The sequence below is a fragment of the Cucumis sativus genome, unplaced genomic scaffold (genome assembly GCF_000004075.3).
Source record: "Cucumis sativus cultivar 9930 unplaced genomic scaffold, Cucumber_9930_V3 scaffold76, whole genome shotgun sequence".
Taxonomy (NCBI): Eukaryota; Viridiplantae; Streptophyta; class Magnoliopsida; order Cucurbitales; family Cucurbitaceae; genus Cucumis; species Cucumis sativus.
The window spans coordinates 133,298-152,799 of NW_022279567.1; the positions used below are offsets into that span (position 1 = coordinate 133,298).

Sequence of the window (19,502 nt, forward strand, 5' to 3'; positions counted from 1 at the left end):
TCAAAAAGTTATAAGTTTTAACTTGTATTCGAGAGAAAGCATCAAATGAGTAAATACTAGAGGTTGTATGCACAATATTCATCAATATATAAAGTTCAATTCCACGAAATACATTTATTCGAAATCTCGTGTGAACAGTGAGAATATGGTTAACCAAGTTTAAATATATAATGCAACAATACAAACGTAGTGACCATAATCACAAAATTTAAACCGAACTCAAACAACACATGAACATAAAATAAAAAGCAACATACCAACATTGTTTACTATCGAATAATAGTCCAAATCAAGTCATGGATTGGTCAAACATTATCTTTAGGAGAATATTACAAAGAAAAAAAAGTATGAAAAAGTGCATTTTATAAAATATTATTATAACTAAACTAAAAGTATTTTCTTGAATAACCTAAAAAATCTCATTTTTGTTTAACATTTTTTCTAAAAACTTCTTAAAATAAAAACACAATCGTGTTTTAAAATATATATTTTAAAAAATATTTATACGTACAAATTTCTTTTGTTTGTTATATATACTAAAAAATATTTTTATAAAAAATCTTCAAGACTAATCGATGACAACGGTCGTCGAAGTTGATTATCGGAAGTTCGTCGATGGAGTCACTAGAGATGATGGTGGGAGATTGGCCGACCATGATCATTGAAGATTAGCCTAAACCCAAAAGATAAATAATTTTTTTGTAATAAAAGTAAACTAACATTTGACTGAACAATTTTCTCTATTCCTTTTGACTTCTTTTGGATTTTTTTTCTTTTTCAAAATAAGAATGGTCACTTTGATTCTCAATTTTGTCGGATTATAATAATTTATACTCAAACACATAATATAATAACTCGTACTATAATAATTTACACATAAACACAAATTATAATAACTAATATTATAATATTATGTACCCTAAACACGACTATAACAACTTAAACTATAATACTATGCACCAAACTTCTCCTAAAAGAATTTGTTTATATGAATATGATGTCTCTCTAAAGATGAAGAAACAATTTATTTATAGAGAGTGATATTGCAAAAAGTTAGTGAAACTTAGGAGTGAGCATTGACTTTAAAAAAAATCAATTCAAACAATCGAAATTAACCAAATCTATTTATTATTTAATATTAAATAAAACAAACCGCTCGTAGTAATTGTCTCGTTCCTAGATTTGGTCGATTTCCTAAACCTTAAGTCTATATTTTCATTCTATAGGTTTTGTTTACGGCACTCGGGTGAAAAAATGGCGCCCAAGGGAAAGAAAACCAATAGCCCTACTAGCGACAGCGACGAGGACGAAACCTTCTATTACCGGTATCCCTCCGCCCCCTCTTCTGACCCGTCGCTGCCGTCGTCTTCACAGTCGCACTTCTCATCGCAATCGCACTCACACTCACACTCTTCCACTAAGTCTGGCGGTGGTTCTGGAGGTTTGGTTCCTTCGAAGTCTACTCTCTATGTTTCCAATTTCGACTATTCACTCACTAATTCCGACCTCCACACTCTCTTCTCCAACTTTGGTAAGATCGCTCGTGTTACGGTGTTGAAAGATCGACAGACTCGCAAGTCTCGCGGCGTTGCCTTCGTCCAGTTTATTTCTCAGGATGACGCGGTGAAGGCCGCGAAACAGATGCACGGGAAGATTTTGAATGGCCGTGTTCTTAAGGCTGCTATAGCGACTGATAATGGTCGTGCCGCTGAGTTTATAAGGAAGAGGGTTTATAAGGATAAGAGTAGGTGCTACGAGTGCGGCGCAATTGATGGGCATTTGTCTTATGAATGCCCTAAAAATCAATTGGGGCCAAGGGAGCGACCATAATCGAAGCGGGTAAGAAGGGGTGGAGTTGGTGCTAGGCACGAGGAGGATTGGGGATCGGATGTTGGAGAAGGGTTTGAGGATGACAATTGGGCCTCGGTGGTGGATGGAGATGCAGACCAGAGACTCCTGACTGGCGTTGAGAACATTGTAGAGAAGAAAAAAGAGAAGAAAGCAAGTTATTTCAGTGACGAGAGCGACGAAGATGATTAACTGAGCCTGTCTCTTTGGGAAGAGTTTGTAAAAGGTGCGTGGTTTTTACTATTGTATTGTTTTTATCTGCCGTTCCATTATATTTTGAACCTCTATTTCTGGTTGATTTTGGTGCATGATTTTTGGGTGGCATTGTTAGATGAGATAAAGCTTACAGAGTTTAGATTTTGGGCTGCCGGGTGCGATAAGTAATAATGAGTTACAGGTATGTAGTCTACACTTCGTGGTAATGTCAGGAGTAGTCAGGATTGGAATACTAACTCTTAACCTATGGCACTTGCTCTCCACCAATAGGTTAGTAATTGAAACTAGAAATGTTATGTTGAATTCAAAGACTCTCTTTGGAGAGCTGAAATGTATGAGTTTAATTACAAATCGGCTCTAAAACGCTGAATCCAACCATTGGTTATTGATTACATTACATTACAATCTCATCCGATGACGGTCTACCGAATACCCCAAGGATTTAGGCACCGCTGTTAACAGTATATGAGCACTACACTGGAATTTGGAAGTGGTAATAAATACTCATCTTCCAATGCCTCCTGTTTTCTTTTAAGAGTTAAGGATTTCTGCAGTCAGAGAGTATAAGTTGCTTATTCAATCTCATGAGCATGAGCAATATTTGTATTTTTGTACATTTTGGAATTCCCATATCATGATCTCGGCGTTTAATGCCAAGGGCTTGATTTCCCAATGTGCCAAGACTTGTCCAAAGGATTCTTTGATCAAACATTATTGTTATTATTATTCTTTTTGAGGAGACATTTCTTTTATCAGAAACATATAAATAATTTCATTGATGGGATGAAATTACAAAAGAGCACATATGCTGCGAGAGATTACAAAGATTATTCCATTGTGATATAAGAGAAGTAAGATTGTAATAATGAAAGTGTGGGGTGAATTTACACCAAGTGAAGGTTGTATACAAAAGATGATCGAAAAGTGAGTGAAGTCGGATTCCTTATCTTTGAAAGTACGATGGTGGCATTTGTTTCAGATGAGCCAAAAGAGAACTCTTCACTAAGATTAGATGAAAAGCAAGGGTGGGGAACTCCAGAAAACCCAAGGGACTTGGGAGAAAAATCAATCCAATGACATCAATCGATAATGAGAGTGAAGTCATTACTTAAACCTTTAAAGTGGATACACGTTCACCAATTTTAAGGTTCATACCTTGTGGTTTGGATCAGTGTTAGGTGGTCTGCTCTCTTCTAGTTAGCATCATAGTTCAACATTTTAACCTAATATATTGTAATCCTCTTCTTCCTACTGACTATTTGTCCATTTAGGCACATTTTCTAATAATTTTGCTTTTAGTTTTGTTTGTTTTCTTCTGTTCAAAGACTAGGAAAGAAAAAGTAGTTTTCAAGAACATTTTTATCAATTGTTCAAAGAAGTTTAGTCATAAGTAATTTTCATAAGCATAATTTTGTGAAACAAAATTGTTGCCAAATAGAGGCTTAAGTTTTTTTAGCTTTCAACTTGACTTTGTGATCAATCTCTTCATGTTTGAAAGAAGAAGGCATTTGCCACATTTTAGCGAAGAAGGCATTTGCCACATTTTAGCTTTCTCCCCTTTACCACTTTGTTTTAGTGGAGCTACGTGAGGAAAAGGTGCCATGTCTCTGAACTATTTTGATTTATCATTCATATAATTTCTTACTTCTAAATCTCTGATGTACCGCAAAAAATATTGCTAATATATTTGAATCTATCTATTCTATAACTTATATTCTTGCACTTTCAATGCTTTGATCATAGTCACAAGATGTGTGTGGAAACAACAAAATGCAACCTTAAACATATTGGGTTAAAGAAATATTCGATATCACTGATTTCAACTTTTGATTATCACTGATTCATCTATAATTTTGGCTGGATCCATGATCTTCCTAACTCATAGTAGTATATGTTTATCATAACCAATACGTCTTACTGTCGTTACAACATCTTTGTGGGTTTTTGTTATTGTTTTGCTTTGTTTTAGCTGTTGGTTTATTTGACTAGTGACTTACATGAGATTTAGTCTACCTTGACATTTCTCATAACACGACCCGTCCTTGTCTTCTGAGCTAAGAGGATCAGGCTTAGTCAAGTCTACCGTCACATTTCAATTTAATGATCTATTATGTTTGATTTTTCGTGAATTTGTGTTACTTAATATGATCTATTTTGTTTCTCGCTTATCAAATAATTGGAATCAAGAGGAGATTTGTTTAACATTTGATGAGAATGGTGATGCGTTAAAGATTCGATTTTATTGCCAAGTGTCTTCGTGAGATTATGTCTTTCGGTAGTGTTGAAAGAGCTACTGTTTCTAATTTTGGTTCATTTCTTGTTATGGGAGATTGGTTTAAGATATGGAATAAATGTAGTTCATTTCAGGGTAATGATGTTGCAAAGCTTTTTAATATTCCTTCACACAACCATGGTTCCCTGTATTCAGTCACCTTTATTTTCTTGTGGCAGGCTACATTAAGATATATCAAGGTTGGAGACCAAAGTTGAGAGGCTAAAGTCGGTAGTACAAGTTAAAGATAGGGAGATTGCAACAGTTACACGAATAGTACAATCTCGAGACTTGTCTAAATTCCATGATTTCTCTCTATTTAACATTGAACAAGGAAGTTCTTTTCCACAGGAAGCCAAAGGTAAGGCTGCTTTTAAAGCTCAAATTGACAAGCTACAGTAGGAAAATGTTGAACTCCAGAGAAGGGTTATTGGCAATCAGGTTATGGTAGTTGGATGCTGTGAGATAGATACTAGTTTCTATGTAATAATTTTAGTACTAATGTTGTTTTCTGTTTGTGTGCAAAGCAAGTAAGAACTCAACAAATACATGAGATGAAGAAGAAAGAAAAGGAGTACATCAAATTGCAGGTGAGAACCTACAGGGTATAGGAATACCTACAGGAAAGCTGGATATGTATGTTGCTGCTGCTGGCATAAACCCTCAAAGAGTATGTTTTTCTTAGACAAGCTCAACGCCCTCCCTTCATCCAATGGTTGTTTATCCAACTTGATTTCAATCAGTTGTGGCTATTGTTTTAATTGTTTATAGGATTGCCTGCATTCAGATTGTTTTATCTTCTCATGTTGGGCTACTTCCAAGAAATTTTTTAAGCGAAGGGTGGATAATAGCTCGCTTGTTTAGTCTAAACTTGGGGGATTTCAAATTTTGCCCAAATTTCAAAATTTTTCAAAAGTTTTTCATTACAATAACGAGCATCATAACTTCTTAGATCTTGCATAAAAGGCATGACTGTCAACCCTTGAGCACTAAGCTCGGGTTTGTGACGTGAGATTCTGAATTTTGAGAATAAGCTTATGTCCTTTTTGTTTTTGCTAAGTTTCAACTAATACACTCGGTATTTATCTTTGTGCTTATGTGATAGATTTGTTATGCACTGTAGTGATGTGGGGTGTTTCCTTATTTTCTGCATCTTAACTACCTTATTTCCTGCATTTTAACTATCTTATTTCCTGCATCTTAAATACCTTATTTGCTGCATCTTAAATACCTTATTTTCTGAATCTTAGTTGGTACTGAAATTTGGTTTGTTTCAGTGAAAGAGGCACTATCAGCATTGACATGTACATGTGATTTTAGGCATGAACCAGGAGAGTGAGAGTTTTAGTGTGCCGTGTTTAGAATTTGCCGATATCTTTTTCCCGTTCCAGCAAGTATTCCTGATTGTGGGGGTAACTCTCAAGTCTGCAGTCTTTTCTTCATGAAATTTGTAGATTATCTAAGAATACGAATATCATTTAATGTTGACATTTTTTTAGCAACTTTTCTTAACCCCACTTTTTGAATTTCATTAAGTTTACTCTTGTTTAATTGGCAGATTCTTCCAGTAATGCTAGATATTGGTACTAACAACGAGAAGTTACTTAATGATTCTCTTTGTAAGTGAAAGGGAAACCTTCATGTCGTTTATCTCCATATTTTCCATGTAATGTATTGTGCTTATATTGATCTGTTTCTGTTGTCAATGGCGATATATTTGGGTTTTTTGTTGTTGTTGTGGTGGTGGTGGTGAAATATTTTATTTAAGTCTCTAGTTAATATTTATGCTTACTTAACAGAAAATTTGTTGCTTGAGCTTGCTTCATTTGGTTCTTTTACTTGTTTAAGTCCTCCTCTAACTAATTATACATTTCGTCCTTTTACTTGTTTAAGTCCTCCAAAAAATTAAAAGAGAAAAATGTCAACTTTAGGATCTTATAAAATTAAATTTATAATATATTTTTGGTTTGAAGAAAGAAAGAAAGAATAGAAGGAGTGTGAGGTCACGCTCGGGAACGGGGGAGTGGGGAGGAGGGAGGAGGGAGGAGGGGGAAATTGGATTGGGAAGTGGGAAAAAAGGACACAGCTTTTAAAACAGTTTGAGTGAATCTAAGCAGCAAAGGCTGAGGTTGAAGCAACGTTGTGAAACCCAGAAAAGTTTTTTTGTTTTATTTATTTATTTATTATCACTCCTTTAAAAAGAGAGAGAGATATATAAATTTTTTTAAGAATCCTATGTTTCCGAATCTACCATTACCACATAACCAAATCTTCCTTTTCTTACTCTCATCAGCACACATTTCTAAAACAATCACCTTCACAGTTTCTGTCTCATCTCTCCATAACTCTAAAATAATATCCTATGTTCTTCTACTCCATCTTAACATACCCTCGAGCTTAGTTGAAAAAGAAAAGTGAAGTGTGGATTGAGATGGTTGAGTCAAGCCGGTTACCATCTACATTATGTTCTTTTACTTGTTTAGGGTTCAAATAGATAAAGAAACATTTCTCATAAATACATGAAAGGTTCAACTCACAAACTCGGTTTGGCCACAGTGAAGGATCTTAAACGAAGCTCAGTATCTCAGAATTATGATAGAACACCACAGCAGTGTTCGTATATGTTGATATAATATGAAAACTTACACGAATTATTGAGACTCTTCGTGGATCAATAGAGTATTGATCGCGATTACAGATTCAAAGCAAAAATTACTCAAACTAATAGCAACCAAATAAAAGACTCAAGAACAATTCAAAGATGAACTTGGACCCTCTGCTTTCCCTCTCTCAAGGAGTAATGTAGATTTCCTTCCTCAAAGTTCCATACCCCCTCCCTCTGTAGCTTCCTTTCTTTTATCTCTTTCCTCTAACTCCCGGCCCTACCAAAGTGGTCCCCCCTGGTAGGTTCTTGTTTCACCTGCAAAAGATTCAACCCACACCCACACAAATACAAAGAATATTTCCAGCACACTCACAAACACACAGTACAATGGAGAGAAGCTGATATATGTGTGTATATATATTCAATATGGAATCATAAGCTTCAACCAAGTAAGAGGGCTGCTCTCTCCCCAATGAACAACGTTCATTCAAAATACATAATAACCAAGATAATCAGCCCTAGCAAAAAACGCCTATATATATATTCCCTTTCTGCTGCTGCCACGTGTTGTTAGGACCACTGGTCATCCTAACAACCATGTTGTCTAGGTGGAATTTTTATTTTTACCCCTCCTTTGGTAAACTTGGGTGATTGGAGGCCTAGTGTAACGGACATACTTGTCCAAGGTGTGTTTACCTATGGCCGTATGCTCCGATTAGCCCCAATTTATCTTGTCTTTATGTCTTGTATGTAGTTTAGGTAGTTGCTTTAAATTTCAAGTCGATATGCTTGGGTGTGACGTTTCGGCATTTTCATATGCAAGCCTACCAGAGATGAAAATGTTAAAAATGTACTATAGGGGAGGCATACCTGTTGAATCCCCGCCCAAGCATTGTCGTACTCTTTGCAATCTATGCTTTCTTATTGCAATTGACAGTCTTCAATGCTTGTTTTAACAATGTTTTCAATCAATTTAATCATCTTTCACGTTTTCTAAAAATATTTTCCAAGAACGTGAGGGGAGGTTGAAGCATGTGTTAAAGTTGTCCGCGATTTGTGGATTTTGATCGGCTGACTTGTTCGTCGAGCTAGAACAAGTGCCGCACAATCGTTCACATCGTGTTTGAAGAATTACGATTGTGACAAGTGGTATCAGAGCCAGGTTGGCTAGTTGACAGTGCGTGACAGAAAGATGTCGGTGGCGAAACAGTCTAGCAAGACCCATGATGAGCGACTTGTGGGAATCGAAGAGCAGATGCTCTACCTGGTGGAAGTTCCTGATTCCATCCAGTTCTTGGAACAGCGGCTTGAGGATATTGCCAAGAAAGCTGATGGCATTGAAGCCGTGTCCGATCGCCTTGACGGACTACCCATCCAAGAGTTACTGACTAGAGTCGACACTCTAGAGTCCCGAGTAATGAAACGGGAAATGTCGCCTACGAGCTTGGGGCCAGTTCATCGGGCTCTATTGCCCAGATGGAAGAACGAGTTATGGAGCTTGATAACTCGCAAAAGAACATGTTGGAGATGATCAACGGCATGACAGAGGATTTTCGAGCAACCCTCGATGTCGTGAGGAATGAGCTCGCATAGGTAAACACGAGGGTGAACCTTACTATACGAGAACTAGCAAACCAGGCTCCAGCTGGAGGAGCCATTCCTGTGGGCAGAATCAAGGTTCCTGAGCCCAAGCCCTTCTGTGGGGCGAGAGATGCCAAGGCATTGGAAAACTTCATCTTTGATGTCGAGCAGTATTACAAAGCCACGAACACAATTACTGAAGAGGCCAAGGTGACGTTGGCAACCATGCATCTGTCAGAAGATGCGAAGTTATGGTGGAGGTCGATACATGGACATTCAAGAAGGGCGTTGCACAATCGACACGTGGGATGCCCTAAAAGGAGAACTTCGTTCGCAATTTTTCCCTGAGAATGTCGAAATTCTAGCCCGACGGAAGCTGCGTGAATTGAAGCACACGGGAAACATTCAGGACTACGTGAAACAGTTTGCGGGGGTGATGTTGGACATACGCGACATGACCGAGAAAGACAGTTTTATGTTTTGTCGAGGGCTTGAAGCCGTGGGCTAGGACCAAGTTGTATGAGAAACGAATTCAAGACCTCACGTCAGCATACGCAGTGGCTGAACGGTTGTTTGACTTATCTAGCGAATCTCAAGATGCAAGACGACATCAAGCTTCCTCCTCTGGAGGAAACAGAAACAACCGCCCAAATTCCCCGAAGACTGCAGAGGGAGACAAGCGACAAGGTGGAGATCGCAAGCCCTTCCAAGCGAATACAGGAAACAACTGGCGAGGACCAAACAATCAGAACAACTCCGGTCGTTCCATCAGTTGTTTCATATGTAAAGGGCCCCATCTTGCCAGAGAGTGCCCCAACCGTACCGCCTTCAACGCTTTTCAAGCTACCCTAGCCTCGGACTCAGATGATAGATTGAGTCAGACTGAAGGAGACGTTGGACTGATAGAAGAGGGTGAGAATCCTCGGATGGAGGCCTTAAAGTTTCTGTCATCGCTCCAGAAGAAGATGTGGGAGACCAGTGGACAGGCAAAGAATGGTCTCATGTACGTAGACTGTTGGGTCAACCAGAAGCCACCCAAGAGCACTATGGTGGATTCTGGTGCTACTCATAACTTCATTGCAGAAGCGGAAGCCAGACGACTGAATCTCCGTTGGAAGAAAGACGCAGAAAAAATGAAGGCCGTGAACTCAGTTGCCCTACCTATCGTCGGGTTGGTAAAACGAACGACCATGAGGATGGGAGAGTGGAGCGGTCCCATAGATTTGGTGGTTGCAAAGATGGATGACTTCGACGTGGTACTAGGTATGGAGTTTCTACTTGAGCATCAAGTCATACCAATGCCACTAGCCAAATGTCTAGTGATTACTGGAACAACGCCTACTGTTGTTCAAACGGAGATTCGTCAGCCATATGGGATATAGATGATCTCGGCTATGCAGTTGAAGAAAGGCCTTGCTCGTGACGATTTAACCTTTATGGCTATCCCACTGGAGTCGTTGGAAAGCTCAAGGGAAACAGTCCCCAAAGACATCCTGAGTGTCTTAGAGAAGTACAAGGATCTGATGCCAGACAGCCTGCCGAAATCATTGCCTCCGTGGAGAATGATCGACCATGAGATCGAATTGCTGCCAGGGGCAAAGCCGCCTGCGAAGAATGCTTATCGTATGGCGCTGCTGAGTTGGCCGAACTTCGGAAACAACTGGACGAACTGCTGAACGCAGGATTTGTGAGGCCTGCAAAAGCTCCATATGGAGCTCCAGTCCTTTTCCAGAAGAAGAACGATGGAAGTATGCGGTTGTGCATCGACTACCACGCCCTAAACAAGATCACGGTCCGCAACAGATATCCGCTACCAATAATCAATGACCTGTTTGATCGCCTTCATGGAGCAAAGTATTTCTCGAAGCTAGATCTGCGATCGGGCTATTATCAAGTAAGAATTGCCAAAGAGGATGAGCCCAAAACCACATGCGTTACGAGGTATGGGGCGTTCGAGTTCCTTGTCATGCCATTTGGTCTTACCAATGCGCCTGCAACGTTCTGTACGCTAATGAACCAGGTCTTCCATGAATACCTTAACAAGTTTGTGGTGGTCTATCTGGACGATATAGTGGTCTATAACTCCACGCTAGAAGAAGAAGAAAGGAATAACAAAAACTGACGAACTCCTATAGATAGTATTAACCTTTCCATATCTTTGCCGAACAATCTTCACTCCCACTAACAATGACTTCGGAAGCATGTGAATCCACTGAATACACAATGGAAGTGTCACCAACCATCTCCATCAATGTTTCACCACTTAGTGCCCATAACCTAATGGAACTGTCTGAATGGAAAAGAAAATCAAAGTCAACTTTCTAATTAATTCAATATTCTAATATAAAGAATATAACAAATAGTCCTCCCATGTGAAATGAAAAGTGGTTCTACAGATTCAGAGAAGGCAATAGAAATCACTCATTTTAATATCATTTAATATTTCATCAACAACCTATAGAGTTTATTAATCTTTTTCTTTCCTACTAAAGAAGCTCTAATTTATTACTCTAGGAATGGTCCTTTCTAACTTATATACAGGTAACAAAAAATAAATTGAAGAAATACTCTGAGCTTTTCCATTTAGAAATCCCAATGAGCAAAGACTAAAGTCTTCTCGGGATTCTTAGGATGCCAAACTCCTCTCATTGGATAGACATCAATATATCTTAGATGAGAAGCTACCTTGAATAGCCTTGCTTCCTCAGCATATAAACATAAATATATTTGTTGTATTCAATCAAAAATAAAAGATAAGCTTGTTCTGAAACCAATTCCAAAAATCTCTTCGAAAATATGCTGGGAGAGTTGTTGTTGTTTAAATACTTGGTCCTTCGAAGGTTGGAATTACAATGTAACTTTTCACATATTTATGAAAAGTTATGATTCTTATTATGAAAGAATGAAACTTCGAACTAGTTCCTAAAGGTAGTACTTTTAGCTGATGTGGCAATTTGGATCAGCCATGTACGGTTGCATTCCTCAATGTGAGTGATAATCAAACCCAAACTACCTCAAAGGAATTATTTTGTACAGTAACTCCATCTTTACCAACTTGCGACATAAAACTATCTAGGGTTCATGGGTTGGGGTAAGAAAACTTTTGGACCCAACCCACCAAGTCTTTTTATCATTAAGTTTTCTTCATTTTTATGTCAATTGGCATGTATTTTATAAGCTTTGAGAGAAGAAACTTAATATAAATGTATACTTGGTCAGAACCCCGTCATTTAGCCTCAATTTTCACAATGTAGAGGTATAGAATTCAGAGAGGTTATTTTATTTTCTTAAAATTACTCCCCAACTGTTAATCTATGATTAACTTTTGCTATAAAAAATTAGTCCTTATATCCCTCTTCTCGAAATTTGACAAACATATTAATCAGGCGCCTTTTTCTGAAAATAATTGTTCATATTTTTTTTTTGAAACAGAGACAACCCTTTTTATTAAAGATGTAAGTAAAAAAGAGACTAATGCTCAAACTATAGGAGAATTATACTAAGAGCGAAAAGAATGACCAAAACAAAAGTACAGACAAATTGAACAAAACAATCAAAATCCTGAGAAAACAATAGAAAACTGAGAACAAAGCGAACTTAAAACCTTTCAACAAGAAGCCCAAAATCAGCTGAAAATTGCAGACTAAAAACTTCAAACTAGATGGAAGGAAACACCAAGGGAGAGCTAACAACAATGCAGCTTTGTTGAAAAAAATATCCCTCCCAAGTCATCCTTCGATCTTGAGTGAGTGACTAGAACCAGAATATTTCATAAGAACTTTAGAGGGCCAAAATAATAAAAGCATTCGTCGAACCTCATGTGATCCACTAAAACAAACCTAAAAGATAATTGGCTGAAAAACCAAGATCAAGTTATTCTATACTCAAACCAAAGTAGTTCCACATTGCTCAACAATTGACTTCAAGCGATCTGGAACTTCACATTGTCGAGCTTGTGAGGGAAATAAAGAGACTTGTTTCTCAGTAATTAAATCCTCCCTTGTCTGAAAGTGGTATTAAGATCAGATTCTAGAGGATCCTTAATCGACTGATCAATGTTTACAATGAGTAGTGGAGGCACTTTTGATTCAGATTTTACCGAAGGAGCTCAAGGTATCGTGCAATGTGATCGATTTTCTTGGGACACATAAATAAATCTAACGCCAATTGAAACATAAGGACTAGTATTTGGAGCATGATATTTCTTCCTATCTCTACATGTAAAGATCACAAGAAAAATAAGAATTTCACAAAATAACAGAAAACAAAATTAGACAAAATCAGGGCATGGCCGAGGATGAGATTAGAGATGAAGCGGTGTGATTAGTATTTATTGAGAATGGGAGAAAAGTAGAATGTCAAACCAATCCAAGAACATACCTCACAAATCTTCGGAGAGACGATCGTGGTCAAAGCAGTGGTTGTGGTCGAGGATGAGATTAGGGATGAAAGGATGCTACGAAAGGTATATCAACAAGAAGAAGGGTAAAACAACAACATCCTGTCAAAAATCACTTAATGTGATTGAGATCTTTTAACATGACTGCTTGAGAACTAAAGAAAAATTTAGAATGTGACTGAGAACTTTTAGCACAACCGGGCAGCATCTTCAATAACAGAAAAACATGCATAATGTAGGAAGACAGCAGATTTAAAATTATGACAGTGTATTTATGAATGTCAGGCGATACATTAATGTTCCAAAATTCAACCAAAGTATGGGATGAAAGATATACAAGAATCTTCCATGATAAGGGCAAGACCAGGATATCCTTATCCAAAAGAAAGAAAAAAATAATCAACCAAAGTAAATTCCATGTATGATTGGAAATTATGGCCAAGGCGAAGGATGAAGTGGAGAATAGAAGGAATATTGAGCAGGGTACGACTTACCATTAGCTTAGATCAAAACCAGCATCCGCATTTATGGCATAAAGAAATTTGTTTGCCAGCTGCTCCTTGCTGCATTGATCACAAATCATAGAGTTGTGAAAATGAAAACTTATGCAAGTTTTTTTTATCCTTTTTAGAAAAGATGTATATGTTTTAGTTCATCCACAAATCAACAGACTTAATAAACTGATGTAATTCAAGTTGGACTTAGTTTTTCACAATGAATTCTCCACCAATAGTGGCTAAGAGATGGAGTATATATTGAGGATTGTAAGTAGTTACAAGTAGTTGAAATAACTGTTTTTATGAAACAGTTTTAATTGCAGTCTTAACAGCTAAACAGTTTAATTATTTAAACTGTTTTACTAACTAACTACAGCTGTTTAGCCATGGCATTCTATATTACATCATTCCACCCCCTAGCATGGAACTCGACCCGAGTGACTTAGTTGACAAGGCAGAAATCATCTGGGGCATAGTACTGTTTCAGGTCTGCCACGTTAAAAATAGGATGAATGTGCAAGTCTGGTGGTAGTTCAATTCTGTAAGCGTTATCTCAAATCTTTTCTAGGACACGAAATGGTCCTAATTGTCTGTCTTTCAGTTTGTGTTCCAGTTGGAAATCGAATTTTTCTGAGGTGAATCATTACTAAGTCTCCCTCAGTAAAGGTAGCTTGTCTTCTCTTTTTGTCTGCTGCCTTTTTGTAGGACTGAGTTGATTCTTTTAGGTGGTTATGGACTTCTTCGTGTAAATTCTGAATCTTTTCTACCATCTTTTCTGCTTCTGAGCTAGTGTCAATAGTTGTGGGGAGTGATGCTAGGTCAAAGGTTGTTAGTCTTGGCTGTTTTGTGTATACGACCTCAAATGGACATTTGCCGGTTGATCTATTCTTCATATTGTTGAAGGCGAATTCTGACTGTGCAAGAGCTAAGTCCCACTGTTTTGGTTTGGATCCACTAAGACAGCATATTAAGTTGTCGACAGTTCTATTTGTAACTTTTGTTTGGCCATCTGTTTGAGGGTGTGATGTTGTGCTATATTTCATTCAAGGTTGTGTCAAATTTGCTCCATAATGTCTTCCAGAAATGGCTTAGGAACTTGACATCCCGATTAGAAACAATGGTCTTTGGTACTCCGTGCAGCCGAACTATCTCTCGACAGAATAAATTAGCTATGTAGGTGGCATCATTTGACTTCTTACAAGCCACAAAGTGTGCCATTTTACTGAATCTGTCGACTACAACCATGACTCAGTCATACTGCCTTTGAGTTTTTGGTAATCAGAGCCCGAAATCAATTGATAGATCTTCTCAAATGGAAATTGGGGTAGGTAATGGTGAGTACAGGCCTGCGTTTATACTTGAACCTTTAGCTCTTTGGCAAATAGGGCACCTTTTAATAAAGTTGTTACAGTATCTTCTTAATTAAGGCCAGTAGTATCTCTTAAAGATTATTTCAAAAGTTTTATCCTGCCCGAAGTGTCCAGCCAATCCTCCTGAATGAGCCTCTTTTAGTAGTGCTTCTAGAAGTGATGTGTGTGGGATACACAACTGATCTCCTTTGAATAGATATCCTTCCATTATATGGAAGTCTTCCGCCTTGGTGTAGTGGCTGCATTTGGTCCATGTCATGGCGAAGTCAACGTCTTCCCCATATAGGTTAGGTAAGTGTTTGAATGCCTCGATCTCCATGGATAGAATAGTGAGTAAGGAGCTCTTCCTGGATAGTGCATCTGCCACCTTGTTCTCCTTACCATTTTGGTGCCTAATGACAAAGTCGAACCTTTGTAGGAAGGAGATCCATCGTGCGTGCATCCGAGTAATATTCTTTTGTGACTAGAGATCTTTCAAAGAGAAGCGGTTCGTTAGGAGTACAAATTCCCTGCATAGGAGGTAATGTTCCTACTGTTTGAGTGCTCGGACAAGGGCATAAAGCTCTTGTTCGTAAGTGCTCCAGGACTGTCTTGTTGTGCTCAACTTCTTACTGAAGTATTCAATAGGGTGGCCTTGCTGTGATAACTCGGCTCCAATTTCGGTTCCGCAAGCATCAACAGCTACTTCAAAGGGTGAAGGAATCGAAGAACGACCATGAAAAAGATGAAGGGAAGAGGAAGCCAAATCTAACTGTGTATTCCCATGGCCGACGACTAAGGGTGGGGTGGTCAGAGACAAACACTTGGTGGAAATGGAAACACCGAGCAGAGAAGGCAGAAGCATGGGAAAGGAGGCAAACACTATGGATGAGAAGGAAGGCAAAGAAACGATTGAGGAAGCGATCATTGATACTTGGTGGTAGTGAAGAAAACAAAAAGAAGAATCAAACAGTACCTATGTGGAACAAGTCGACCTGGATACGATCTGTGAAAATAGAAGAAACGGCTCATTGGAGTGGCAACATTGAGAGGCTGATCATATATATAGGCCAAGATTTTGTTGAGGTACGTTACTTTCCTTGCCTTTCTTTTGTGGCATGCGAGTTATATCAAAGTAGGGAAGGGATGAGGAAGCTAGGCAATGAAGAAGATGAATAAAGGAATTTCGAAGGTCATCGGAGTAAGATAGAATGGGTAACGACAAGGAAGAAAATGGCAATGGAATTAGTACAGGGATCATAGAGAGGCTGGCGAATGGAAACATATTGGGTTGTGACAGAAAATCGAGGCGGGGATGAACAGAAACCGCGGCGGAGGAAAGATTCTGAGTCGGTCACCGGTGGCCAAAAAAAGAAGAAGATGGATTGTCGAAAAGTCCAGTTACAGGAAGAGGAGTTGGAGACAGGGTGCGTTGGAGGTAGTCGACCTAAGGCACAAAGGGAGTTTGTCGGAACGCGGATAGCAACGAGGCTGCAAGTGAGATCGGAAATTGTCGGGAAGAATGCTTTGATATTTGCAGAGGGAGTGAGCAGCTACGGACAAAAAAAATTCAGAAAGGAGGGGGAAGATTTCTTGAAGAAAAACGATTCTTCAACCCACGTGAAGCGTCAGACGTTAAGGCGAAAAATTAGAGACAATAGTAGTTATGATTTGTTTAGTGGGCTGAAATTAAATGAAAAGGGCCAGATTTTCTCAAATGGGCTTGGCTTAGGTGGAGAAATTGGGGATCAAATTCCTAATAAATGGCCAGGAAAACAAAGTGGAGGCTAGGAGAAGGATTGGCACATGCAAACCTCAATGGTTAAAGTATATCACGTGGGATGGAAATTAGGGAAAGAATTTAATCAAAAGTGGGCCAAAATGTTGCTTTTTGGGCTGATTGCAAAAGTAAGGGATGAGGCCCATTATACCTCAAAGAAAAATAAATTGACGGCTTTATCTAAGGAAGTGGAAATCCTATTGGAATATGGATGGTGGGCCAAACATGAGATGATAACAAAGAAATACAGCCTTCATAAAGAAAGAAAGGAAATTAATGTGCTTGAATTTGCTAAATTCATTGAGACCCATTTGTTAGTGTGGCTGAAATGTAACTTGAAAATGGATAGGAATTGCCGGAAGCTCATTGGTAATTCTAAGAAAGATGGTGTATGGGCCGTGAAATTGATTTGGGGATGGGGTCATAAAGTTAATTGTGGGCTTAGCCCATTAGAGAGGAAGAGCTTCAAATTAAAATGCAAGTGGCATGGAATTAGGCTCAGGGAATGGCAGTTGGTTAATTGGGATCACTTTCCGTGTGAGAAGAATGAAGATTGGGGAAGTTCTTGGAGTCTAAAGGGTTGGATGCATGCAAGTGTAATTATTACAACCCAATAGAATTTCAAGGCAAAGCTGAATAAAATTTCTTCCGAGATGGCAGGGGTATGGTAGAGAGTTCAAGGTTTGTAGTTTGTAAGCACACCTTGAGGACAAGGTGTCTTCGAAGGGCGGAGTAATGTAAGGACCCTAGATAGAAAAATAGTGGATTATTAGGAGAAAATGAAAATGGTTGTTAGTAAGGTCATATAGTAAATAGATGGTAAGTTGGTTAGTTCTTTTTGTTATAAATAGTGGGAGAGGGGTTGGAGAGAGGTGAAGAATTTTGAGAAAGTTTTCCTTGTAAGGGAACCTTAGGAGAGTCTAACCCTCTCAAAAGGCTAGGGTTACTTGTTACTTGTTACTAAGATCTTCTAATATATATTTCATGTTTGGATGTTTTTTAAGTATTCTTGAGTTCATCTTTTCTTCTTGAGGTAATCCTTATTAGGTGGGATCCTAACAAAATGCACTTTTAATATCAAGCTGATGTAAAAAAGTTGGAAACAAATATTGAACCTCTCCTCTCCTCTCACCCACCCTCTTCTCTCTTCATTCCGGCCACACCTTCTCACGGTGACGTCGACGGCAACGCCAAACCCGGGGAGTTACAACTCCATCTTTTTCAGAAATGGAAGTCAAAATTTGAAAAAATGGTAGACACTTTCTACTGTATCTAGTTCGAAAAGGGGAGGTTCAATATTGAAGATGTAGACTTCCAAAAAATCCTCACTTTATCCAAGATCCAATTAGAGTGGTTCATTGATTCAATAGATGTTCTTGTAAAAGAACCAAACTGGAAGTTTTTCAACAAATATGCGAGTGATGAAACCGAAACAACAAAGCTATCCAAATTCTGAACCCCATCTGATTGGTTTATGAGGTGTGTTGCTCGAAACTTCTCTGGAATACAATCCTTCATCCATCTACTCATGAGAAACCAGACAAGGTTGGGTCTCCTTCCTCAACATGATCAGGTCCTTTTTATTGACTCATAATTACACCTCCTTTTCAAAAATATCAAGCTGATGTAAAGGCCAGTGACTGATTGAAGTTAGTGAAATAAACAACCTCACAAATGTCATTTTTACTACTCGAGAAAAAGTATCAGCATAGTTAACGCCATGTTTGTGCGTAGCCTTTCACTACAAGGTGTACTTTTAATTGAGCGACAAAACCATCAGGATTAACTTTAATTGTAACCACCCATTTGCAACTGATATACTTTTTTCGTGCAGGGAGAGAAACTAAATCCCAAGTACAATTATCATCTAAAGTAATCATCTCCTCCACCATTGCAACACACCAACCAAGATGAGAATAGGCTTAATGATACAAACTCTAATGATGCAATGAAAGAACATGCAGAAGACAACTAATGGTTATATGAAACAGAAGAAAGGGAAATAAGATGAGCACACTTAAGTTTACCTTTACGAAGAGCAATAGGAAGATCATCACTCATTTCTGGAATCCAATGACGAAGAAGCCTTAGGGGTAGGGCATGGAATTGAAGAAGGTTGTCGTCGATCATAGGACTTCAGTGATGGGGTTGACAAATAGAAGTAAACACACGTGGAAGATGAACCACAAAGAGGATTAGAAGGAGAGATAAACATTGTAGATAAAGAAATCATCCTTTGACTCTTGATACTCCCTCGACTCATATTCGAAGAGAGAAAGAAGGTGAGGGAATAAAAAGGAGGAATGTTCAAAGAACACGAGAATAACCAAAAAGATATATTTTAAGGTCTTTGGATCCAACTTTGTATGTTGAGGCCGAACGTCTTGGACAAATCAAGTATAACCAATTATTTTGGGTGGAATGAGAAACAAATGTTGTTTTGGGGCCATAAGATACAAAAAGGTATCTCACCCTTAAAAATGGAAGAGGGCATGCAATTTGTTAAGAAACGGGCTATGGAAACATCAGCCCAAAAAAGAAATTGGAAAATTCATTTGAAACATTAGGACTAGTGGTTTAAAAAGGATGACGATTCTTTCATTTTGCAAACACCACTGACTTCATGAAATTAATAAATAGAAGTGTGAAAGTAACATAGACATGAATATATAAGCTAGAGCAAGCAGCAAAGCATGACTACTATATCCTGACTATACCATTACATAGCGCTAAAAGAAATTGTAATTTTCTTTTTCATTCAATATGTAATTTGACGTAATAGTAATAGTAATTCCTCTTTCAAACACAACCACTTTTTTTTTTCAACAAAGAGGACAAGGCTTATGATCCCTAAATCGTTAGCAATTAAGATGCAGCAAATAAGGTAGCTAAGATGCAGAAAATAAGAAAACACCCCAAATCACTACAGTGCATAAGAAATCTATCACATAAGCA

General features: G+C 38.3%; 1 protein-coding gene across 1 annotated transcript; it reads left to right on the plus strand.

The window, feature by feature from the left end:
- Positions 1–1,218: 1,218 nt before the first annotated feature.
- LOC116406223 (U11/U12 small nuclear ribonucleoprotein 31 kDa protein-like) lies at positions 1,219–2,027 on the plus strand. The gene has a single exon (XM_031889927.1). The coding sequence runs from the start codon at positions 1,255–1,257 to the stop codon at positions 1,828–1,830; it is 576 nt and encodes a 191-aa protein (XP_031745787.1). The 5' UTR covers positions 1,219–1,254; the 3' UTR covers positions 1,831–2,027.
- Positions 2,028–19,502: the final 17,475 nt, after the last annotated feature.

Bases quoted from the DNA above. Each gene is read 5' to 3' on its own strand.
- LOC116406223 (XM_031889927.1), top strand. From the start codon at position 1,255: ATGGCGCCCAAGGGAAAGAAAACCAATAGCCCTACTAGCGACAGCGAC.